This window comes from Triplophysa rosa, linkage group LG19 (genome assembly GCF_024868665.1).
Source record: "Triplophysa rosa linkage group LG19, Trosa_1v2, whole genome shotgun sequence".
Classification (NCBI taxonomy): Eukaryota; Metazoa; Chordata; class Actinopteri; order Cypriniformes; family Nemacheilidae; genus Triplophysa; species Triplophysa rosa.
Window position 1 is genome coordinate 9,182,041 of NC_079908.1, and position 24,948 is coordinate 9,206,988.

Below are 24,948 nucleotides of genomic sequence, written 5' to 3' on the forward strand. Positions count from 1 at the left end.
CACTTGCCTGTACTAATTAGGAAGTAATAACATCCTACTCTGATTACATATTTAACCTAAACACATCCTCCACACGTTCACCATAGCATCACAATTACATCTCATTATACAGCTCATGTTTAAGTCCACTAATATATTGTTTATTCAGATGCATGAGTGACACAAATGAAGCCACTTTATTCGTCTCGCAGAACTCTGACGAAAGCCGATCAAACATTCCAACACAAACCTCCGATTTCCTTGTTAACGTTTCTTTTTTTCCCTCACAGTCAAAACACTCCAGAAATAGTGAATAGAACGGCACAGAAACTGCTTATGAATAATTTATTAGCGGCATTAGCAGGCTAAGAGGGAAGCTCTTTCCAGGAGCCGCACGGAGGACTTAAAACTGGGTGAAAACAGGATGACTCGACAGGCAGAGGATGACAGAGGAAGGACAGAGAGGAAAGTACGGAAAGGAAACTGCGGCGGAGGGAGATTGATGGAACAGCCGAGTGCGAGCGGAATGGAAAAAGAACGAGCAAGTTGACAGGACGCGCGTTCAGCTCTGGTTCTCGTGAACGCCTCGCCTGCGTGGATGACACCTCTGAGACCGTCAGGCTTGAGCGCGACCCGTCTCGCTGCAGCATGATCGCACACATGCACGCGTGGAGAACAACATCAGTGGGACACGGATGCAGAGAGCATCGCTGCCACTTCAGTCCTGCTCTCTGTGTTCAACAACTTGTCCGTCATAGCTGCGCTGATACTGTATGATTCACTGACTTTCTATAGTTTTAATCTTAGACATTGCCTGGAGATGTTTTATTTTAAAAAGCTACATAGAAATATGTGATGAATTACTAACCATATCAGGAATGACCAACAATTGTGTATTTCTTGATTTGGCGAGTATTGGACTATGAAAATTTCTTTGCCAGGTTTAAAAATGACTATAGTTCTGTACTCTTGTCCATTTGATGAAAATATTTAAATAAATAAAAAAATACATGTATGTTTTAAGTGATACCGTTTCTTGTACGGATGGCAAATAAACTGTTATAATGTCACACCTGACTGTGACTGTGTATGATCCTAACTCGGTCCGGTCAACCACATCTCTCACAACATTCAAAAAACTACTTAAAACCTATCTCTTCTGTGAATACTTGACAGACAAATGAAAAGAAAAAAAAAAACTAACCCTCTCTCTTTCTCTCAACAGGTATTGGTCTAGCTTTTGTTGAAACCAGTAACTTCGTATTAGCACCTATTATTGCTCCTGTATGACATATCGCTTATTGCTCCCTAAACTCTTTGTAAGTCGCTTTGGATAAAAGCGTCTGCTAAATGACTAAATGTAAATGTATATTTCACATGTGTGATCAGGGCCGTCGCTAGTGGGGTGAAAGGTGGTGACAATTCTGGGGGCACCCACTGCCCAGGGGCCGTTATACTATAAAGTCACCTGTTTTGTAAATGTTAATACATGAATTGTATACATGAGATTTTAACAAAATCCACAAAATCATGCCATTTGGCGAAAACGCTTTTCTAAATAAAATTGTGATTCCCCACCCCAAAAATGGTTAATGGTTTAGTCTGATAGTCCAACACCTAGCTCGTGAACAAAACCAGAAATGTAATAAAAAGGAGAAAGGAACTCAGAGAATTGCTGTATCCAAGTCTATTAAGATGTTCCTTAACAAGTGGGCTCTATAATTCTCGCGATGTGGAACGGAGACGGATTTGCATTATCCAGGGGTAAAAACATATTAACGCGGATGTGTAACTACTTGCGTGATCATGGAGTTGCCAGTGTCTGCGTCTTAAAGACGTACCCACATGAACATCTCCGAGCTGCTCTGAGAGTTTACTTCGCAAGTTTCCTTTGAGAAAAGATACTCGTACTGAAACTCAAAGGTCTTTGAAGTCCGGTTAATTTGAACAAATTATGACCCACACACAAAAGAACACCGTAGTACACTTGTCGCATAATCTGTACTATTAGTATACTGTAGTATATCATGATGGTATAGTGTTATATAAGTACAACAATAGTATAGTATTCTAGAAGACTTTAGAAACATTTAAGTGGTCTATTTATATGACTGCATTCTTTTCCATTTTTTATGTTAACTTCAGTTACTTGATAACAGACTGATTGAAAAGACTATTATACAGTACTGCTGGTCATTTTTACATCTGTTTTATTTATTATTATGTAATAATGTATTGTCCTTTATTATTATTTTAATAGTTTGTTAAAAGTCTTCATGTGTTTATTTAAGACAATGTTTCATAAGTTCATATAACATTTATAAACATTTAACTTTTAAAAAAGGACATAAAAAAACAACATTACCATCTTCTGTTAGATGTAAATATACAAAGTGATATGATATATAACTTGATATAAAATGTCCCTCTATTAGTTGGAAGGCGGTGGGGGCACATATCAATATTTTTTCAGGGGACTCAGAATTCTGTAGCTACGCCCTGTGTGTAATACAACATTTCTGCATGATTATTGTTATATTAAAAGTCTGCCAGTGTTTGACATTCAGAGAAGAATAAGATAACTGCCTGGTGCCTGTAATGAACCTTCAAAGATTACTGAGCATAAAAGGCAAATATCTGTGAAATAACACATACTATGAAAATTGGCCAATAATTACACTTTCATACAATCATGACCCATTTAACAAAAATGCAGTGGATACCATATGATCTGTTTTTCTTTTCCTTTGTCTTTTTTTTGCTTTGCTGATTGATAAAAATATGATTGATGTATCAAAGTCCTTTTCAATCAGCACTTTTTTTATGTGTGGAGAGTGGGAAGCCTCACAGTTAATTCACACTTCATTTAAAAAGGTGCTTGATGTTGAAACGCAAGAACAGCAATCGTCGATCTCTTCGAAAAAATGTGTGTGTCTGCCAGTGTGTGTAAAACCCTAAATATCTCCACAATGATTCTGCATAAGCTTTGATTATGTATGAACAAGAAAAATGAAAAAAATTCTGAACCTGAACCAACAAATTATACTGATAGCAAATCTACTTGAATTTCTTGGTAGAAATAAAAAAAATGGACCAGTTTAATATTCATGTGGCAAATAACTGCTACAATCTCACACTCTTTGATTAATAGCCTGTTTTTAACAATGAGATGAATATAATTATGAAGTATTATTATTCTAAATTTTAATAAAAAAAATTCGCCTAAATTTTTCTCTGGGGGTCAGGACAGTAAACTATCTATTTTAATGTTTAAAAAAAGACAAGTGTACATTAACAATAGACATGAGCCAATATTCGGTAATGCGATTAACCGCGGCAATGGATTCGCGCGATGTTGCTATCGCGGGCACTTTCAAATACCGCAAAAATATATAGATCAGCATTTTGATTTTTAGAACGCGTATTTGTTTATTTTTCATCAACCGGATAAAAGTACACTGCGTGTATGCTGCGTAGGAATGCGCACTCTGATCTAAACAATCCCGTTCCCCATGTGGAGATGCCTATACGCGTGTGTGCGCGCGCTGCTGAGCAAAAGACGCGTGCGCACTCTGATGTAAACAGTACCACACGGAGAGGAAGCATGGCGGAAGGAGGAACGCTGCCGACGATTTATCCCCCCTCTAAAAGGTCTGAAGTCTGGAAATATTTTGGGTTAAAAGTAAGCCGAGTAATGAAATTTGACAGTGTGGCAGAATAATTATTTTAATTATACGTTGATGGAACGCAATAAAGTCATACACTGTCACAAAGTGCGAGTGAATTTGTTGTTTATAAATGTTTAGCTTGCTATAATAGTTAACACAATGGCTTGGCTTGTTATTCAAACAATAATAATAATAATATGAATTGTAGTACTAGCGTTGTACAGACATAAGTATATTTAAAAGCAGTTAACAAAAGTTGTTCTTTTGCAGTTTGCACTTTATTCTGTTTGAATAAACTCACTTTATACATCATTACTGTCAAGAGGAAAACACTGAAGTTGGTTTATATTTTCAACCTGCATTTCTCATAGAATTGAATACTGCATAATACCGCTTACCGCGACGAAACCTTAATCAATTAATCGCAGCATGGAAATTTGATACCGGCACATGCCTAATTAACAATACAAAATACAGCTCAGAAAATGAGACCTTTCCATGCTAAACACTGCACTATAAGAACTAACGTACAGTTTTTCATTGTAGGCATAGTAAAAACGTAGTCTGAGTATTATCTCCAATATAAAGAGAACAGAGGAACACAAAACTATACACATACACAACAAACACACATACAAAGCTCGGTGTTTACTGTACATAGATTCTAAAGTGACCGTAAGCTTTTAGACAAATTGTATATATAAATAAAACTGATAATAATTACTAATACAGATTGAATGACTGATGTTGTTTTATTATGCCCTAAATCAATTACACTGTAAGCATGCACAAAACACGAAAAAAACTATGCTACTCTGAAATTAATTCAAATACTGCAGATACATTACGAAATTTGCCTCGTTAATCTTGGTCCATACTAATACTAAATAATAAAATAATTAATTGACCATCAAATCTCATTTAGGCTAAATTCAATAAGAAAAGTGTGGTTTTATATCCACATAATGACTACGGTATAAACAACAATCAATCTAAATTTTAAATGTTAAAACAAATGTTTAATGGTGCGAAACGAAAGCTTTCACTTTTCATTTTTCATGCGCTTCGATAAAGTCAAGGTCAACACTCTATTGTTCTGTTCCAGACAGAAAAGGTCACATCACAGCCCTTAAAAAGAATAATAATTACACCTTTATATTTTAAACATCGCCTTCTGTAATATAATCAGGTGACTGCAACTGCTGATCTGCTCATTTCAAAGTCTAAATCCACATTTGAATATATGCACTGATTTGTTTGAAAGATAGTTATGTATTTGCCAATTAAAAAAATTGTAAACTTAAAAATATCAGAGATTCATACAATTCTGTTTTTGTAACATTAATACAAAAGGATATTTTAAAGCAAAGGAAAGGGTCTCAGAAGAATTGTAAGATCTTTTTAAAGTTTAACTATACAATCTGCATTAAATGTGTCTATGGGTGTAAGAAGAGAGAAAGAATCAGAGAGAGAGAGAAAGACAGACAGAAAGAGAGAGCACAAAGCCGCTGTGTCGGGCCGAGGGTGTCAGGCTGGGAGCGGTACAATCGTCTCAGATTCCTTTCCCATAACAGACTGCTATCTGCATTTGAAAACAATACCCGCCCGTCACACAACCAGACACCTATGCCACTGGTGATGCTTTTCATAAGCAAGCGTCTGCCAATAAAATAAATGTCAATGTAGTTGGAAAATAGAATATGAACCAGACGATGAAATATTTAAGTGAGAAAAGAGTTTCATTGGTGGATCGTGACCTAAAAAACTGTCACAAGTCTGTGCTGATAGGGCCGTACACAGCAGGATAAAACTAATGCGATATTAAATGCAAATGCAAACCTACTTACATCTTAGACTAAGATTATCCCCGCAACAAGGAGAAACATGATTTGCAACATGAATGAATCATTGGTTGATTTTACGTTACTAATGTTGCAAATGAATTTTGTGGTAATAATATTACATTTCTATTTAATTCAAAACTAATTTTAATTTTATAATTACTTTAGTACAATAATTTTGATACTGGTTATCTACCACATCTAGTTTAAATTTTGGACCCTTAAAAACGGCTGAGAACAGTGCAGCGTACTAAAAATACACCTAGACAATAAATAAACTACACAAAATGTAAATAATCAATATTACAGGATGCATTTTTTTCAAATGTATAGTTCAGACTTCTAATTCAGAATCTTAAATAATAATTTATGAATGTTGCTTGTTGAATTGAAGTTGATCTACAATATATTGAATTCTGTATTCAACAAACAAACAGCAATGTCTTTTTTATTTAACAGTGACAACATCCTCTTAAAGTCTTGTTCACAAAACTGCACAATAGTGAAGAAGCAAAACGTTGACGTTTAATTCTTCAGTTCATCTGTCAACACTTGAAAGTGAACAGCCTAAATTCTTAGACAAAAGGAAACAAAAATCCCACCCTATTTTGTTCTCATTAAATGCGACTGGTCTTACTATACGTGACTTATCAATGTTCTAAAGTAAAATATGAATCATGTAAAGAGAGTCATTGGTTTCATATAGAATACAGAATATAAACATTTTGTGTTGCATATAAACTTTATAATAAATGATTATTTTCTTTTAAACAACAATCCATCATATTATGGAGGTTAAATGCTTTGTTTCTATATTTACCCTAATTTACAATTACATTTACATTTAGTCATTTAGCAGATGCTTTTATCCAAAGTGACTTACAAAGAGTTTAAGGAGCAATAAGCGATATGTCATACAGGAGCAATAATACAATAGGTGCCAATACAAAGTTACTGGTTTCAACAAAATTTACTTGATCTAATATCTGATCTAATATCCAGGATACAGCGATGGCACCATATGAGTAGTGTGGAGATTATTTGGTGAAGGGAGGGGCTCAGAGATGATGATAGGGAGGTGAATAGAATGGAGAAAGCGGCGGTGCAGTGATACGCTCTTACCGGTGGTGGGTGGCTGTGCACGGAGCAGGTAGGAGTTGGGAGAGAACTCGTCATCGGGAGGGGGGTCCAGTATGGCATGGGACGAGCCGCTGTCCAAAAGGGGCATCTGACACTCCCTGATGGAGGTGGCGGTCTGGTGCAAGGGGGCGGAGGGGGGAGGAGGGGCTGGGGGGAGCAGGCTGGATGAAGGTGTGGGAGGGAGGGGGCGACCTGAAGGACAAGCACACACACACGTACACAAACAAACACACAAGTGCGTTATTTCATGGAGTGAAATTGTTTGTGAAAATCCATGAAAATAAAATGAATAACAGCCTTTGCTCTTTCACATTTAATATGAACTCAACAGAACAGATACTAGCAGACATTAACAGCCTCACTTTCTAAATCACGTCTGTCACCAAACATGCTTGCTTTCTTTCAGTTGTTCTCAATTTTCTGAACTTTGTTATTATTCCAACAAATACAAGACACACAACAGAGAACAGAAATGAAAACTCAGAAACAGAAGGAACACGCACAAACGGTAGATACTGTATACAGTACATCAAACGCACAAGCTTGTGAAACGTAAAGCTCTTGCTCTTGCCAGAAACCTTTAACTCTACACGCCATAGACTGAAAAGAGGACAGCTTTGATGTTCCTCATAAATTAATGAAAGGCTACATATAGAATAGAATATACTCAAGGTCTACATGCAACACTACCCTTAGCCATCCAAACAGCTTTCAGTCAAAAATGCAATTCTTTCTCAAACACTTGAGCTTACACCGTGAAAACATGAAGATCATTTTAACCACCGAAAACATCAAAGGAACATCAGAGATAACTGCATCAAAAGTCTACTTTTTAAAGAGAAAAGCTCAAAAGCTGTTTCTCTTTCATCTACAGAAAATAAGACAAGCTCTAACCGCTAAACAAGTTTTATTTTATTTTAAAATCTCACATTTATAATTAAATCTTAAAGAAATTTGTTTAACTTTTTTATTCAATTCTAAATGTTCCATTTGTTGTATTTTGTTTGTGTAGCGTTAAAAAACTGAAACAGGAAGTTCGTCTGGACCAGCGTTGGATCAGCATTTCTTACGTTTTCCGAAGTGGTCTATACAAGGTTATTCTATTGCAACATTAAAGCATATTTTAGAACAAATTTTATTCTAAAAATCAAGAATCGGTTTCGAAGTTGATCGTAACTCCTTAAATTTTAATCGAAACAAACTACAAGGTGCCTAAAGATTCCCCCAGAACACGATGGCTGATTCAATAAATGTCTCCTTCAACACCATCCAGCTCGGCTGTGGACAAAATTCACACGCACACACACACACACACACACACACACGCACACACACACACACACACACACACGCACACACACACACACACACACGCACGCACGCACACACGCACGCACGCACGCACGCACGCACGCACACACTCACACACACACACTTCAGATCTAATGCAATTGTGATTTCACATCCTTTTCCAGTTGAGTGTTGGAGAAAAGAGAAAAATCCACAGTGGCACTTTACTGTCCACCAAAGATGGAGGAAGGGGACGCGGTCAGACTGTGGGAAAGAGAGTGACAAATCACACCGTAACAAGTGCAATTTATCACTCGCCACACTCAGACTCTCTTTTATCTGCCATGTAAACAGAGCAGACACCTGTAGCAAGCCAGGAGAGATCAGCACACACAAACAAGAGCTGCAATCTTGTTGCTTCTCGCTGTCCTATTTGAGTGTCTGTGTGTGTGTTTGTGTGTGCGTTGGCAGGGCTTCTAGCTGGAGCGCAGTGTTTAGGTCTGTTTCAGGACTGATCCTCTCAGGCAAACACGGCACAACTCCTGCACAATCCCTCTTTCAATCCCTCTCACTCATTCTCCATTATACCCTTCACAAGAGCCATCTCTTTCTTCTCATCCATCTCCTCCGCTAAACTCTCTCTGTCTTCGTCCCTCTTGATCCTCTTGGTTAGTGTCCTGCCGCGCCTGCGTTCACAATGGGTTGGTCAGTGACATTAGCGAAGATTTATTATATCGGTGTCCGCCAACACAACAAACAAAGGAAAAAGAGGGTCGTAGGCACAATGTGGGGGGGGGGATTGGGATGATTACAGCGAGTACACGGCTGTGTCGTGCACACACAACATGGGAGGGAAATCAAAAGTCACGCGTCATCTGAGTGGCACGTAGGGACGCCAAACAAAACAAGTTTTTTTTGCCAAGATTATCTCGCCAACCATAGTCAAGTCCTCCAGACAAAAATGAATTTAAATACATGATTTATATCAAGTGTGATTTCAAAAATGTTAAGAAACACATTTTGTGCTCCCCTTCGTCCACACAATAAACTGATAACTGTAATTTTTCCCATTTATCACCAATAAAAGGAAAGGAATGTGAAATTATCTATAACTAAGATGCTAAACAGATTAACTTTGTACTATCTCCTCTTTGCCCCGCCTCTCTGAAACGCGCAGATTTTTAACAAAGCTCATTGCTTTGAAAAGCGAGGTGTGCTATGATTGGTCAGTTAACCAGTGCGTAGGGTTCCAAAGCAATTGTACTGACAGATACACCCACCTTACTTGCGTATACATTTGGGCAGTCTTAGTCAAGTCATACCACGAACTGACGTAGATTTGTGGGGGTGTGGTTACACGAGGCGTTTCAGGCAGGTCTGGGTGAGCATTCGCTTTTAGATAGAATGCATCTTTTGTTCCCACACTTTAGTTTTTGCAATTTTACGTGTCTAATACATATATGGGCAACTTATAACACACCAAAGACACAGAAAAACGTGTGTTCGCGCCATATGACCCTTTCAACAGATTAAAGATAAATGGTAGTCAATTTATGCTTTGTTTCCTGTGAGCTTTTTGTTTTTCTATGCATTTTTGTATATTCAAATATAAACCCATATTCCCTAATAACACACATAAAAAAACTGTATTTTGTACTTCATATTTTGATGGTTTAATCTAACCTTAAAAGGCATTAAAAGCAAATACTGTACAAATATACTCCCCCACCCCGACATCACTTTTAGCCACTACTGTAGGTAGAAAAGGCAAATGGAAATGCAAGTTTTGCATTGAACATATAAACAGGCCTACTGAGCAGTAAGCAAAACTACAAGCATTAGAATACTAAGTAAGGAAAGCGCAAAAAAAATCTCTATGATTGACTGTGTCAGAATTCCAGTAATACCAACCAGGCATGGAGTCACAATTGACTGGCAACTGGAGGATCACACCTGACTGGGTTTTGGCTGGACTGAATGATTTTTGGGTAACCTCTTCACAAGTGCAGTAGTTCCCATGGTGACTGAGCACCTGTGGTTTGCAGATAAATCAGAGAAAAATGGAGTGGGCCGCGGTACGTTCCCTTGATAACACCTGTAAGTGATAAGTTCAAAGACGTGCGGCGTTTCAGCCTCCCGGATGGTTGTGTGGAGTTTTGTGTGGGGGTAATTATGGAGTCGTTAACTTGAAGAATATCTGGGGAAAAATGAAGTGCGTATGCGAATCGCACGGGGTACAGGAAAACATCAAGAGCTGCGCAGGTGTATGTGAGGATTTCGCTTTTCCTTTCTTGGTTGGCGGGAAACAGGTGTAGGAGCTACCTTTTCATCTCACCGTCTGCCTCAGCCCATCTGTGTTTTCTGTTCTCTCTGTCTTTCACTCTGTTTGCTTACAGTGCGTCTCCCAAAAGCATCTTCATTTTGGAGTTGTGGGATGCGTTACGGCTCTCGACTGTCCAGTGTCTGTTCTCTGTGCAATAAATGTCGACCTTGAACAACATCAGAGTAAGTGGTGTAGAAACGGCTGACTGCGTTGTGTGGTAACCTTGCTGGTGTAAAACACTAACGTACGTCTATGATAAGAAAATTATCAATAATTTAACCGCATTCTGATCAAATCCCGGATGTCGTTAAGTATTTTAATGGTGAAACATCAGTAATTGGCAAATGAAAATAAAGTACTTTCAAGTAGAAGTACTGATTTAAAATGCACAATGCATTGTAAGACACCCCCCTTAAATGTACTCTTTTTGCTATTTTATCAATAGAGAATGAGAGAACAAACAGAAAACTACGAGAAGCAAAGAGGTAAGCGTGTTCATACACACACTGCACGTAAAAGGCACACCAGGCCATGCTGACATTTCTATGCTTCCTACATGATGCAACATGCCCCAACATGATGTGATCGCTGGCTATAATATGATATGACACTAGTGTCAGAGATTTGGCCCTTTCTCTTTAAAGCCCCTGGGGGCAGTTTGCGGCATAGGAGAGTCTCTCCATTTTAGGGACAAGTGCAACAGTTTGGGGGCACGTGGGAAATGACAAAACGAGTTATTGGCTTACATGTCAACTGCCTTCTCCAACCAGAGACGCGTCAAAGGGTTTTTGTATGTTGGTTGCCGGTCTGTTTAGTTTATGTCACAGGCTACTAAATCAATACAAATAGCAGCATGAACTGAATATAATACAATTTGAATACATAATACAAAACTATCAAACTGTCAAGGTCTCTTGCATGTTTCTGTTCTTACCAACTTATAGATATGATTTTAAAATTATGTTACTATAAAAACACACAAATAACCACATGAGAAGCGACTCTTGAACATGTCAACAACAACATGTTCTGTTGTTTTAGCACTGAACATGCATTGAACAAATAAAGAATAAAAGGAGCAAAAGATGAGACGGTGCTCGGGGGGAGATGCACTTGGATGTTTTTTGGGCTCCGCTTGTCATTATCTTGTCCTCACGCTCTTTCCTTTCGCAATATCATTGGCTGTTGTTCATTACTGCTTTCTTGCTTGTCCAAGCACACCTGATGACTGGTCAACCAGATTGTAAACAAGTCTGAAATTTATTGCAGCGTCTGTGACTGCTCAGAATATGTCTGGCAAGAGCACACACTATATCTGTGGATTTTTCGTTTCGCTGTCTTTTTGTCAGACGAGTCACCATCTAAAAACATGAAAGGGAGACAAGCTTCTGTCAACATGAACAGTACGCAATAGGCTTGCGAGTGCCTTTCTTAGATTAAATGCTGCGAGCTATTAAGTCGTATGGTAATATCACTACTTATCAGTCAATCTGGAGCGGTTCATCATAAAAGAGAATCTGCTTTTGAACTGCTGAGTCTGCTATCATATAACATAAAGCACCACTTAAGACTTCTGTCCTATCATCAGCTTTTGGCTCTTCTACACGGGCATGAAGAACTCTCCGCCGCAACCAGCCGACTTCAGAGAGGATATGATGTCGCAAACAGAACAAAAGTGTCCTACTTTTCCCCATCTCCTCCATTTTTACTGTCTTCATCTAAAGCTTCCTCCCCTCTCCTCCATAAAAAAATCGAGAAGTCTCGAATCTAAAAAACTCATCATCATTGCCAGGGATCAAAGAGAGATGAGTTTCGTCCAATGAGAATGTGCCTCTCCACATGACAACACTTGGCTCATCCAATCAGCTCGCAGCACTTTTCCTACTTCGGTCTGTCTGTCTGAATCCCTGGCATAACAAAACACGATTTTTAAGTCTCTCCTCTCTTGTCTCAAATATTAACAGGGACATTTTGCCTTTATGTCGAGCAGTTTATTTTCTGCGCGTCGCATACGGTAAGGCACTTGTAATCCGTAAACAGGGATTACTCAATTTAACAGAAGCCTTTGAAGTTGGCGTACTAGATTCGGTCACAGACACACCATATTGCCCAGAGTTCTCCCACAGCAGGTCTCAGCGGTAATGAGTTTATGTATCACTTGCTATGCGGGATGAGATGATCAGTGACCTCACATCTCCATTCATCTTTGTCTCCTGCAGTGTTTAGAACATATTGAATAAATCTAACAAACATCAGCGTCGCACTCAATCCACACGTCACAACTCTCTGTGCTGTCATAACTGGAGAAATAAGTGCTGTCCAAGTGATGAATTATTGAAATAAGATGTGCCTAATCTAATGGAGATCAGGGTTGTTCAAGCGCTGGAGCTTGGAGGCATATGTCAGTCAGGGCTGACATATGTGACAGCTGTGCGTGTCAGTGTCCAGAGGCACTGAGAGGGACCCAGGGGACCAGCTGTCTCTGGTCATTAGTGAGGAGAGGGGCAGCAGGTAGGGTGGCCGGACCTGTATTCGGCAGGATGGAACGGGGCCGTGATGTTTGACACCCCTTGTTGGGCTTACCCCGGAGTCCGGTGGCAAGAAACGCTGGCTGCACTGAGGCAAACTCGGCAATGCTTTGCATCATCACACCCCGAGGAGACAAGCAGCCGGCTGTTGTTCAGCACAGCTCCCCCTATAGAGTATCAGAGCGGGGAGTGATGCAACTTCTGTACAGCTAGGGAGCTATCGCAAACACATACATGCACACACTTGCTTAAACAGAAAACAGAAAAACAAACACAGCATGACAAAGTAAGACAGTCAATTGATGTTGCAATCATGAAAACACACTTCAGAAGCCCATGCATTTAGTCCAGGTAAATGTTTGATGATCAACAGCATGGAAACATCCAATGCATAATTAAGTCTTTAAATACAACAAGATGTATTCAATTGCTGTTTGGAGAACCCTGCCAAAAACAGAGGAATACGCAGTGTGCTTTGAAATCAGAATGAAAAGGGGCTTATAAATATTAATATTTTAAGGAATGAGGAATGTTTTCTTTTCTGGATAAAGAAAAGCTTGCTATGCAAGACGTTTAATTAAAATGATTGTTGAAATGTTGTACATTAGCATGACAATGATAACTGCTAGAAAACCAGTCCTCTTTATTCTGTATATAAAGCGTTATGCATTCGGACCAGAGACGGAGGGGGAGAAAGAGAGAGATGGAGAGAAGAAGAAAAGCACATCGCTGTAATTAACATAAAGAGCAGACTGAGGGTTTAACAGAAAAGAACTAATTCCATAAGACCTACTTATACAAAAATAATTTCCTGACTTCCTCCGGATAAAACTGTGGACCCTTCAAACTAGTGAAGCAACCAGCAAGTCTTGACAACACAACTGACGCAGCTGGCTTTACAATCATACTATTCAATGCACATTTCTCAACCGCATAAAAACGTACACAACAAAGTGTGAGGTGAGACCACGACAGACGGACTAAACTTAGTCTAGACTAAACCCCTGTCTATTAGTGATGATGGAGTGGACCTTTGAGACACAGGCCATTAAGCTGGAGGAGTGTGTGCAGAAAATGGGCACCATTTCTCATGCACTTCCTCTTCGACAGCACTAGTGATGATACTCAAAGTAGGGGCAGGAGTGAGGGAGGCAAGGATGAGTGGAAGATGAGAGTTTGAAAGAGGGATGAAGGAAAAAATGAGTGCGTCCCTGGAAGACCGAGGCTGGTGGACAACAGCGGTGGGAGAGGGAGTGTTTCCCTGTCTCTAAGCTTGCCTGTTAAATATATTCGTGTTGAAATGTAGGCCAGGGAAGAGAGGAATTGGATGACAAGGGGGCGCAAAGGTAACTGCTCTCCCACTCTTCATAAATCATAAAATATGCTCAGCCATTAAAGGCGACCTTATGGTAGCACAATGCGCGAGACATGTTAAGTAGGCAGTGTTATAATAGTATATTCCATTAATATTATTATTATTATTATTCACATAGAAGTTTCAAAGACGCAAAGCTAAAAAGAAAATCAAACTAATAAAAAATGCAAAATTGCCTGGGATCCGTCAATTACAGCATCACAGATGCAAACTTTGATTGCAATCAAGATGCCACAAGTCAAAACTTTACATATGGGTGTGTCTCCTGACATAATCAAAACTGAGACGAGTATAAATAATCAATGCTATGCTTCTCGCCCTCATCAGACAGCTATCATTAGCTACATTTACGCCTGCGTGGATAGAAACACACTGGTAAGGTAATGTCGAAGTAATTATTCATAAAGACAGTGAAAGACACCTTGAATATTATAAACAATATTTAGCATAATCTTTTTATAGAGGTAAAGATTCATACATGTACAAATGCACGCGCAGAACATAACTAAAATAATGAACCTTTATTGCTGTTTTACGCACTAACGCACAACCCTTGCACAGCATGACTCCGTTTGTGTGACTAACCATATTTTTTCCGCCCCATTCAAATTCGTTCTTCAAATGTCTGCCTTAACATTATGCGATCGTAATGAAACCTAAACAAATTCACACGGCTAAAATTGAATTTGTTCAAACTGTTGTGCTGTCCACAAAACCAGTTCAAAACACATTACAGACGGCGCGTGCGGGCAGCCCGCCGGACGCTCCTCTGTTACTGAACTTCACTCTCGCCTCAGAATAAAGGAAAAATCGCTTCAAAATGATCCGCACTTGAATGAATCTAAAACCCGCAAAGAGAGTCTTATCAAATGATACTCTTACCTTTCCTTTTCTCCATACTGCGAGCACTGCGTCCTCTCTCACACTCTCATTCAGTCATACTTCCAGCATCACTGCAGTTAGGATTACAAGTGTTCTTGCGGGCACGAGCGCTTTCTCCTCACCGGCGCGAATTTTGAATTTCTGCGTCCGTTGTGTTCGTATCTCTGTTAGTCCGGTGACGTGCTGCGTGTGAGGTGTCAGCCGGCTCTGGAGGAGACCGCTGAGGGCTACGGAGAGATGCGCAGCAGCGTGCGGTTCACCGAGACGCGGGAGAATGGGCGAGCGAGCGAGATAGGTTGGTGAGGTGAGCTCATAGTGTGTAACAGTCACTGAGCTGATTTGAATCAGGGCTCCTCCTGCTCCCCCCTCATGGCAAATGTCTCCTCCTAAAATATATATATATATACAGTATATATATATATATATATGCGCTCAGGTTCTGCGTCCCAATGTCGCGGCTCTGTGACCATCCGAGCCTCAGGAAACCAGAAGTAATTGTATCGGATACGCAGTGTTGTTTTATCGATGTTTTTCCCACTGACACCGTTTCCAAAGATCGATATTCATTAATCAGGTGCTGAAAGCTCATATTTAATACTCCTGCTGCCTTAAAGCGAGAATAAGAGACCATTTTGAGGATGTAAATGCCTTGCTGAAACTGTTAGTATTGGCATGCATCTATAGACAAAATGTAATACGGGGGGACATGGAAAGAATGACCGCCCGGTTTTCTCCATTTACGTCTCATAAATCTCATTAATTCTCATAATGCAATGTACTTACTTTCAGTGGTTCAGGACATTGTTATTCCTAAGCACCTGAGTGTTTTTCCATAAAATAAATTAAACAGCAGTTTAACCCTTACTCATTTAGAGTCTAGTCAGGCCTCTGTCCTCACACTATGACGAATAAATCCATTTTTAGGATGTCACAGCTCCCTCACCATGAATATGTCAGGTCTGCTATACAGTAACATCACAGAGTATCATGATAATATAGGTATTAGGTGTGTGTTAGGCATTATTAAGGAGCGTAAAACCATTACCCTTGCATCACCTCTAGCACTGCCAGGTGGTGTCACTTGCCTCCAAGACAAATCTGAAGGCAAACCCTCCCTTTTAGAAACAGTGTCTGCGAATACAAGAAGTGATCTCATTAGAGCTTAATTCAGAGACAAACTGTCTCGCCTAAAACTGGCGTTCTTTTGGCGTGGGGATCTATTTGCTGTGTAGCGGTGCCGTGCCTCGACTGTTTCCAAGAACCTTCGCATTGTGCGGTGAGACACTACAAAGCAGCCGGCTCTTCCCACGCGCGGGCATCCGTCCTCATTACCCCAGCACGGGCCCCGCTGCCAGCACTCACAAAGAAGCCAACCGCCCAGAGACAACGCAACTACTGCTGCTCTAGCACACTGACAAACAAGAGAAAGATGGAGGAAGAGAACAATAGAAATAAAGATTCGTATGTGCACATATTTAAAAGAGCAAGAGAGGAGGCCAAGCTGGACTGTTTGTACACGCAACCACCACGAACCCACTTATAAATCTAATGGAAAATGTGTAGGCATTGCCATGGCATGAAGCCCTACTTTTTGGGACAACACGAAGCTGTGAATGGTATGTTTCTATGTATTGTTTTGGAGGCAAGCCCATCCTATCAATCTTTAACACAAGGGAAATGAAGAGCGGTTGATGAATACCGTGCAATACGGCGTCTATTGTCCTGTACACAACAACTCTGTTCCTTGGTGTTGTTCAGTTTATGACAAAATGAGACTTCCTCTGTTTTGCTAACAAGGGAAAAGGTATTGATGATAGACATTCACCCAAAGAAATAGAGCTTGAAAATACTTTGTCTCCTTGGTGGTCTTGTTTCGCTGAGATACTGTGTGCATTGACTTTCAAAGCTCCCGAGTCTCCATTAGGGATTGAGAAAGTCAGCTTCAACTCGGTTCAGAGCTACACACAAAAAACATCATAACGGTTTCACCCTGCCATATCACCCTGTAGCCCAAGACTGGTTGCCCACTGAAGCTAAGCAGGGCTGAGCCTGCTCAGTACCTGGATGGGAGACCACCTAGGAAAGCTAGGTTGCTGCTGGAAGAGGTGTTCGTGAGACCAGCAGGGGGGTGCTCATTCTGTGGTCTGTATGGGTCCTAATGCCCCAGGCTAGTGATGGGGACACTACACTGTAAAAAAGCACCATCCTTCGGATGAGACGTTAAACCGAGGTCCTGACTCCCTGTGGTCATTAAAGATCCCATGGCACTTCTCGTAAAGAGTGGGGTGTAACCCCGGTGTCCTGGCCAGATCCCCTCCACTGGCCAATCATGGCCTCCTAATAATCCCCACCCTCTGAATTGTCTCTCTCTCTCTCTCGCTCTCTCTCCCCTCTCCACCGATAGCTGTTGTGTGTGGTGAGCGCACTGGCACCGTTGTACTGTGGCTGCCGTCGCATCATCCAGGTGTATGCTGCACACTGGTGGTGGTTGAGGAGAGACCCCCCTCATATGATTGTAAAGCGCTTTGGGTGTACAACAATACACAGAAAAGCGGAGAGACCCCCGCTTGCCTCATTCATAAACTTACAAATATATATATACACTTAAAGCGACAATGAGCAACTTTTTGACCTTAAAATAATGTCTCTAAAATTATTTTAGTGGTAGGTCAACTTTTAACTGGACGAATTTTATTGCCGTTGCTACCTGAGCAGCCTCCTATCGGCTGAAATTGCACTTGTAACTTTGGTGTTCGGGCCGGTACAAGCCCCGCCTAACCCCTGCTTTACGGCATACGTCACGTTTTACTCATAGCCTGGGAGAAGTTAGTCAACAGCAGAGCTAACAGTAAGACGAAACGAACCAAAACATCACCATGGCAGAGCCAGCCAAAAAACCAAAGAGGGTTTTGTCGGAGGAAGCAAAGAAAAGAAAGCGAGAGAGTGATTGGACACGAGGCCGGTCACGAATAAATATCGGATGGGCTTACATTTGGTGGCGTGAGCAGCAAGAGGCAATGGGTTGCAAAAGGGATGCAGACCTAGCAGTCCTGCTCCTGGATTTGTAAGTGTTATTTGTACATTTTTTGTTACTGTCCTGTGCTTTTGAACGTATTTGTTATTAGTCTGTGTCATTGGCGCAACACCGGTTCGCACTTTATAAGCGTAAGGTAGCTGAGAGATAATATATGGTTGCCGGTGTCGATAGCTAGCATGTTGTCGTGTCTCGTCATGAATGTGTGTAGTGCTTGTAAATAAAGACTAAACAACCACACTAAACGTGTTGTGGTAAAAAGTAGCAGATTATTTTGTTCAGACCAGTAAACCACGTGAATGTTGAACAGTTCAGTCGTTGATTTGGCTAATGTTGTCGTAATATATATGTACATGCTATGCACAGTTTTCATACTAAGTTGACTATAGTTATTACATATATTACAGAAAACACAACGCCTGGTCGCGATTGTGTTTAGTGACTTCCGATATAATAACAAAAGAAAAGTACTATAGGTTACAAAACACATTCAAGTCCATGCGTTGTGTTTCTGGTAAATAAAATTTTCCATGTAGCTAGCACGCTCTGTGCTAACTTCTAACAATCAGCTGCTACCCCCGAGTCTACTTTGAGGTTGTAGTATAGCCCTGTAGTACAGCCCATAGTGTTGGCACCCGTGTGGTATGCAATGAAGATGAAACGCTGATTTCAAAAACAGTACAGTTACATATACAGTTTATGAATAACATAATATAACATATTTTTTTGGCCAAAGTTACCAGAATAAGTTGGTAACCTTGCTTCGAACACGTAGGGTTGACTACTTACGATACATAAATCTTTGTACTGATATACGAAGAACATATGGTAACACGGACTACTTTACCTGATCGGTGAACATAGTTTGAAAGACGTATCTGGGTCCGTCGGCTTAGTAAACAAACTCACGTGTATTGAGCTGCCAGCGGGAAATCTTTGCGACAGTTTTTACGACACTGCATACAGACAATTCCGCTTATCAACCACGTGGGGCACCAGTGAGCAAAAGTTGCTCGTTGCAGCTTTAAAAACAAACACAAGTATTAATCTTAAATTGGGATAAATTGGCACTACTAAAAGTAATTTGTTCTGTCCTGCATACGCTAGATGCTTTCAGCGGCACAACATAAAACACACGTTATGTGGGCCAAACTTAACTTCTGGTAGACCTCCACAAAGAATCAATAACTGTTGAGTAGTTTTCATTTAATACAATTAATATACAATAAAATATTAATATGAATTAAATATAAAATAAAGTGTTATATTATAAACAAACAGAAGTTAAATTTGGGCCAGACGCATGCGTCCGATGAAACCGTCAAAAGAACAAAACAAATAAACAGTGACAACACTTTTAAAAATAAAGGTGCTTCACAATGTCATGAAAGTACCTTTTTAGTCTAAATGGTTCCATACAGAACCTTTAACATCTGAAGGACATTTCTGTTTCACAAAAGGCTCTTTGTGGCGAGAAAAGGTTCTTCAGATTAAAAATGGTAGTGTAAGAATGAGATGGTTCTTTAGAGAACCTTTGACTGAAAGGTTCTCCTGGAACCCAAAACTTTTTAAGCACCTTTATTTTATAGAGTAAAGAATAAGACAAGAAGTTCCTCATGATAACACACACACACACACACACACACAATGTAGAAACAGTCGACATTAGTTTAAAATGACATCACTGCCGACAGACGAATGAATAGATGAACAACTGCCCATCACCCTCATCTATTATTGATGGATGCATTGCTTGTCTCAGTTTAACAACAGCTGCAAACCAAAAGTGCATTTCATTTCAACAATGCTTTACACATTTTGGAACAGCCATGAAAAAAACAAAATCAGAAAGCGACTGATTCAGGCTAAACGTATGTTCCAAATGCATTTCCATGCAACCACCAACATCGCTTTGAGTTACTTGTTCGTTTTGACTGCTTTCAAAGTCAGTCAGACTTCGGCCTCTGAACCTCCAAGCAAGTTCGTCCTCAAGTCGTGCAAGAAAGTCACAGACTGACTAATGCGGCGTGGGCAGAATCTTCCCGAGCTCAAACGCACAGAGTGGAACCAGAACATTAAGCACACTAATGAGCCGCTCAGGTGTATAATGCTGACCAGAATGCTGAGGAAGATCAGTCTTCATTCTGCCCACGCCACCATCCTTCTAATAACCTGCTGTCTGTCCGAGGATGCAAACGTGGAAACCGAGGGGAAGAAACCCATCTATGACCTCTTAAATGAGAACTCTGATAATGGTCATCAAATAGCTCTCCTCAATTCCTGGCATATCCGATGCCACAGGGTAAAGATCAACTAAAATAAGGCCTTTCATTATAATGTTGAATTAGATATTCACGAATAGGCTCGGTTTCTGATGGTGCGTCCGTGGACAGCCCACGGTTAGTTCACTGACCCTTTGTTGGGGTCTGTGCCAACAGTTAAATGTTGGACTATGTAAGACTAATACGTATGTAATGCTTTTATACCAATTGAAATGAAACTTTGGGCTCCACATGTTTGTTTGTAAGGATAGTAGCATACTGTACATCTGATAGTTTGATTTTTTTATGGCTATTTTATTCTATTTTGGCTTTGATGAAAGAATCATCAAACTAATAAAGGTTGAGCCTGGGTGTTCTTCCCATCCCTGCCTGCCATCGTTCCACACACACCCGTAGGGATACTGAGATATCTCTGCATGCTTCTGATCCTGGCAGTGGGCCTATTGTAAGGTGGGACCATCCACTTCTCCTCTCCTCTCCTTTCCTCCCCTCTTTTCTGTGGTGGCAGCATCCTCTCCTTTCCTCTTCATCTCAAATACATTCACATTCCAGGAGCAGTCACTGTCAAAATGGCATCAATGCCGCACAGAAAGGCCTTTGAAAGCGCCACAGCCTCTATTACCTCCTATAATCGAAAGAGACGAGAAAGAGGCAAAGAAGAAAGAACGAGATGGAAAAGGTGTCACCGGCTAGTTTGTTCAATGTGCCTTTCCCCAAAGGTGCGTCAATCTCAGTTTAAATTCCAATCTGCACTTTATTTAGGCCAACTTCTTTTCTTTTCTTTTTTTGCAGGCTAGATTTGTTTGTTTCTCTTTGGCTCATGTATGCAGAGTAATTTCTCCTTTTTGTCCTCCCCTGCCATGTCAAAACTCCCATGCTGGGAACCACTCCCCTATCAAAAAATGGTACCAGAAAGCCTCATTTTTTCCCTAAATGTAATCTTTCCACACTGCTGGGCATCAGATAAACAGATCCAATTTGGCCTCTTGCTGGTCGTCCCATAATGAAGTCAAAATGCAATTATCAGTAATGTTTTAGCAAGGAGCAGATATGGAGGAACGCACACACACTTGCACACAGGCTCTGCTATTTGGCCTATTCGCCGGTACTGATACGCCTGGAACTGATGATATAAACAAATAGAAGAAAACACAATAGACCGATACCTTGTGTTCCATGGGAGACATTTTCAAGCAACATCATACAGTTTTTCATTCAGAGCAGCAAGATTTTCCGTGTGTAACAGTTCTTTTGTGATGACAGCGAGCAGAAAGCAATTACGCCAGCGTTGTTTGAGTAAACCACACGTCTGCGGCGAATTTGCAAGCTGCCAGGTGCTATAGACTTGTGCAAGTCTTTGTGCCATCCAAGCTAATAAAATGCTTTTGTTATCCTCTACGCACCCATTTTTATTTTGTTTTTCGCGGAATGCAAATAGATCCCCCATTCCTGTTTTTTAAAGCAATTAAACTGCTTTCCGCAAGGTTTCAGAGCAGCAATGAAAGCTCAATCATTTTGAAAGTCTAAATCTGAAGCACTTGGGTAAGCTTGTGGTTATGAGTGCTTGTAAATTTTACTGTCTGCTATAAAGGTGTGCATTGTGAAGCACACCTCGAATAAGAGCATTTAATGGGCCGGTGCATGAAATGTAGCGGCATCTAGTGGTGAGGTTGGGAATTGCAACCAATGGCTCACTCCACCCCTCCCTTTCGAAGCACTACGGACACAGGACAAAGATGTCATCAAGTTTTCACTTCTTTGCTGAAGGAGATGACATATTCACGAAATGCGCTCTTTAGAGCAGTTTGTCTGTTTAGGGCTACTGTAGAATCAACATGGTGAATTCTATGCAAGGGGACCCATGGTGTATGTAGATAGAAATAGCTCATTCTAATTAAATAAAAACATAACGCTTCATTATGTAAGGTCCTCTGAAGACATAGTTATGTATATTATATTGCATTTCTGTCAATAGATCCTCCAAAAAAATGACACACCGCACCTTTAAGAGATATCCACAAATATATATATAAAAAATTATATCATGTGAATTCTATTATTTACTCCCCCTTTTGTCATTTCAAACCTGTATGACTTTCTTTTTTCCGCAGAACACAGAAAAATATATTTTAAAGAATATTGGTAACTGGACAACGGCAGTACCCATAGAAGTGAATAGGTACCGTCGTTGTTTGGTTACCAACATTCTTCAAAACATCTTCTTTTGTGTTCTGCACAGGAAAGAAAGTCATAGACGTTTAAAATGACAAGTGGGTGAGTAAATCACTACAGAATTTTCATATGTATCAATACTACACTCAGGTAATAACCTACATCCTTTCGCAACCGCATCTTCAAAATACCCTTCTTTCACAAACCTTACGAGCACATGCCCAAAATCATTAAACTCAGCAGAGCGGCATCTACCACAGAAGCGCTGTTACATTTTGAAAGCGATGGCAACCTCTAATTGAAAATGCCGTACATTCCTACTCCACTCATCCTTGGGGAGAATGCCAGAGAACATTGAGTCAAAGAGCCACTTTTCTATTTCTCCTATGTTGTGTGCCCCTTGGAGCCCTCACTCTCAGTCCAGATTTCTGCTCATAAAGTGGATGTCCCCGCTCATTAAATTTCACTTGGGCCTGGGTGCAGGCACCAAATTGTGTCTCCCATCTGAAAAGGAGGGACGGTGAAGGACCGGTGGGAAAAGCTTCCCCTTACACTCTGCCAGGCTGCCCCTGCGGCTCGGTCTCCAGGCTTATTAGCAGTGAGAGAGAGGGGGGAACACTGAACGAAGAAATGCTGGACGGAGAAACAGGGCAAAAAATCCCCAGAGATGTAAAAGCGTACAGCGTGTGAGTGTGTGAGCGGACCACTAAGAATTAAGTAGTGTAGGTGTGTGTGCAGTGCCTTTTGGGCTGTAGAGAAGATTAAAGAACAGACAGTGGGCTTTGTAAAGCTAATGTGAAGGGGTCACCAGATAGTGTAAAGGTAAATATACACTGTATACAGTTGTTCTCGCCAAGCTAGCCAATGCTAGCAGAAAAAGCACACCATACTGCTGCACCTTGATCTGCTCTTTAGATATAAGTTTGCACTAAAAACTGCAGTAGTCGATATTTACACAAGAAACAATGGATTCTGCTGTCTTGAACAGCCGGAGCACATATTTCCATGCCTATTTTGAGGGCAAGATTATTGGAAAGTTTTTAAGGACTGTTTATTTAAATAGCAAAGTGACAGTTTGAATAATTCAGGCTTGAAATTGTACCTTAGCACTTAAAAAAGTATTGGAGACCAAATAAAGTGTCCTGTACTAGCTTGTCAGAATTGTTCAGTGGTGTAAAGTATTGGAGTAAATGTACTTAGTTACTGTACTTAAGTATCTTTTTGGCTACTTTGTAGTTGTACTGAGTATTAAAGATATTAGCAACTTTTACTCTCTACTTGACTACATTTTTGAACAAGTATATGTACTCTTTACTCCACTACATTTGTAATGACTAATGCAATTACACATTACATTTCACCTGGTACCCATCATTCTTTTGCGGCAGTTTATTTTTGATACAGAAGAATTAATATAGCCATTTACAAGGCATTGAAGGTACTATATCTTGTGGGTTTTGCTCTTACTTACTAAAACTTGTCAACATGGCTTCTTTATGTGAATAAAGAGTGCATTATCAATTAGGGTTAGGATAGGGTTATCAATGTCAATCGCTGGCGGTTTATGTGAAATGAGGACATGACAGCAGCTGATGATGAGGCCAAAACCAGCATGCCCAGTTTAAAAAGGCTTTGACTTTTTAATTGGACTTAACATTATTTTATTTATCCGTTATATTGAAGAAACCTTTTGAAAGAGTTTGGTTTATTATGATCACTTGAGCTTAAATGAGACTTGAGTGTTATGGTGTCCACCATGATTTGTTGCAATTTTGAGGTGTTCAGTCTTATTTTGATTTAAGAAAATAAATGCGATTGCTCTCCTCATGAATCAACTGTTTCTTGTTTTTCACTGACATGTCTCTTAAGTGTTCAAGGACTAGTGCTTCTTTGAGCCTACATTCAGTACGAGTAAAATACTCAAGTACTGTTAAATTCAGATACTCTAAGACTTTTACTGAAGTCATTTTTGAATTGGTGACTTGTAACTTGTAATGGAGTAGTTTTCGCTGCAAGGTATCTGTACTTTTACTTAAGTATGGTTTTCAGGTACTCTTTACACCACTGGAATTGTTTTATTATTTATTTTTATTTTAGGTACAAAATGGGTGTACTTTTTGCCTCAAGAAGTAGGTTGATCTGTCTGGAACCAAACTGATTTAGCCTTCCTTTTTGTATACGCACATATAGTATATAATAAATCAATAATCAAAAGTCAATTATATAAGAATTAATAAATCAATAATAACAGAAATATATGTTTTAAATAATAAATAAAAATATAAACGAAGAGACATTATTAATTCCTTTATTTATTTTGCTAAAACTGATGCTCAAAATGTGAAGTACACCAACTATAGACCACTTCGCAAGATGTAAACACTGGTCCAGAAGCACTTGCGCTTTCAATTTTTATTTATAAAAAAAAAGATCT

The 24,948-nt window shown here is 39.9% G+C and overlaps 1 protein-coding gene across 1 annotated transcript in view; it reads right to left on the reverse strand.

Moving 5' to 3' along the window:
- Positions 1-24,948, reverse strand: part of tenm2b (teneurin transmembrane protein 2b) — a 217,769-nt gene that overhangs the window by 69,371 nt on the left and 123,450 nt on the right. The window contains exon 4 of the mRNA XM_057360479.1: positions 6,611-6,820. Within this exon, the coding sequence (XP_057216462.1) occupies positions 6,611-6,820 (210 nt within the window). The remainder of the gene's footprint in view (positions 1-6,610; positions 6,821-24,948) is intronic.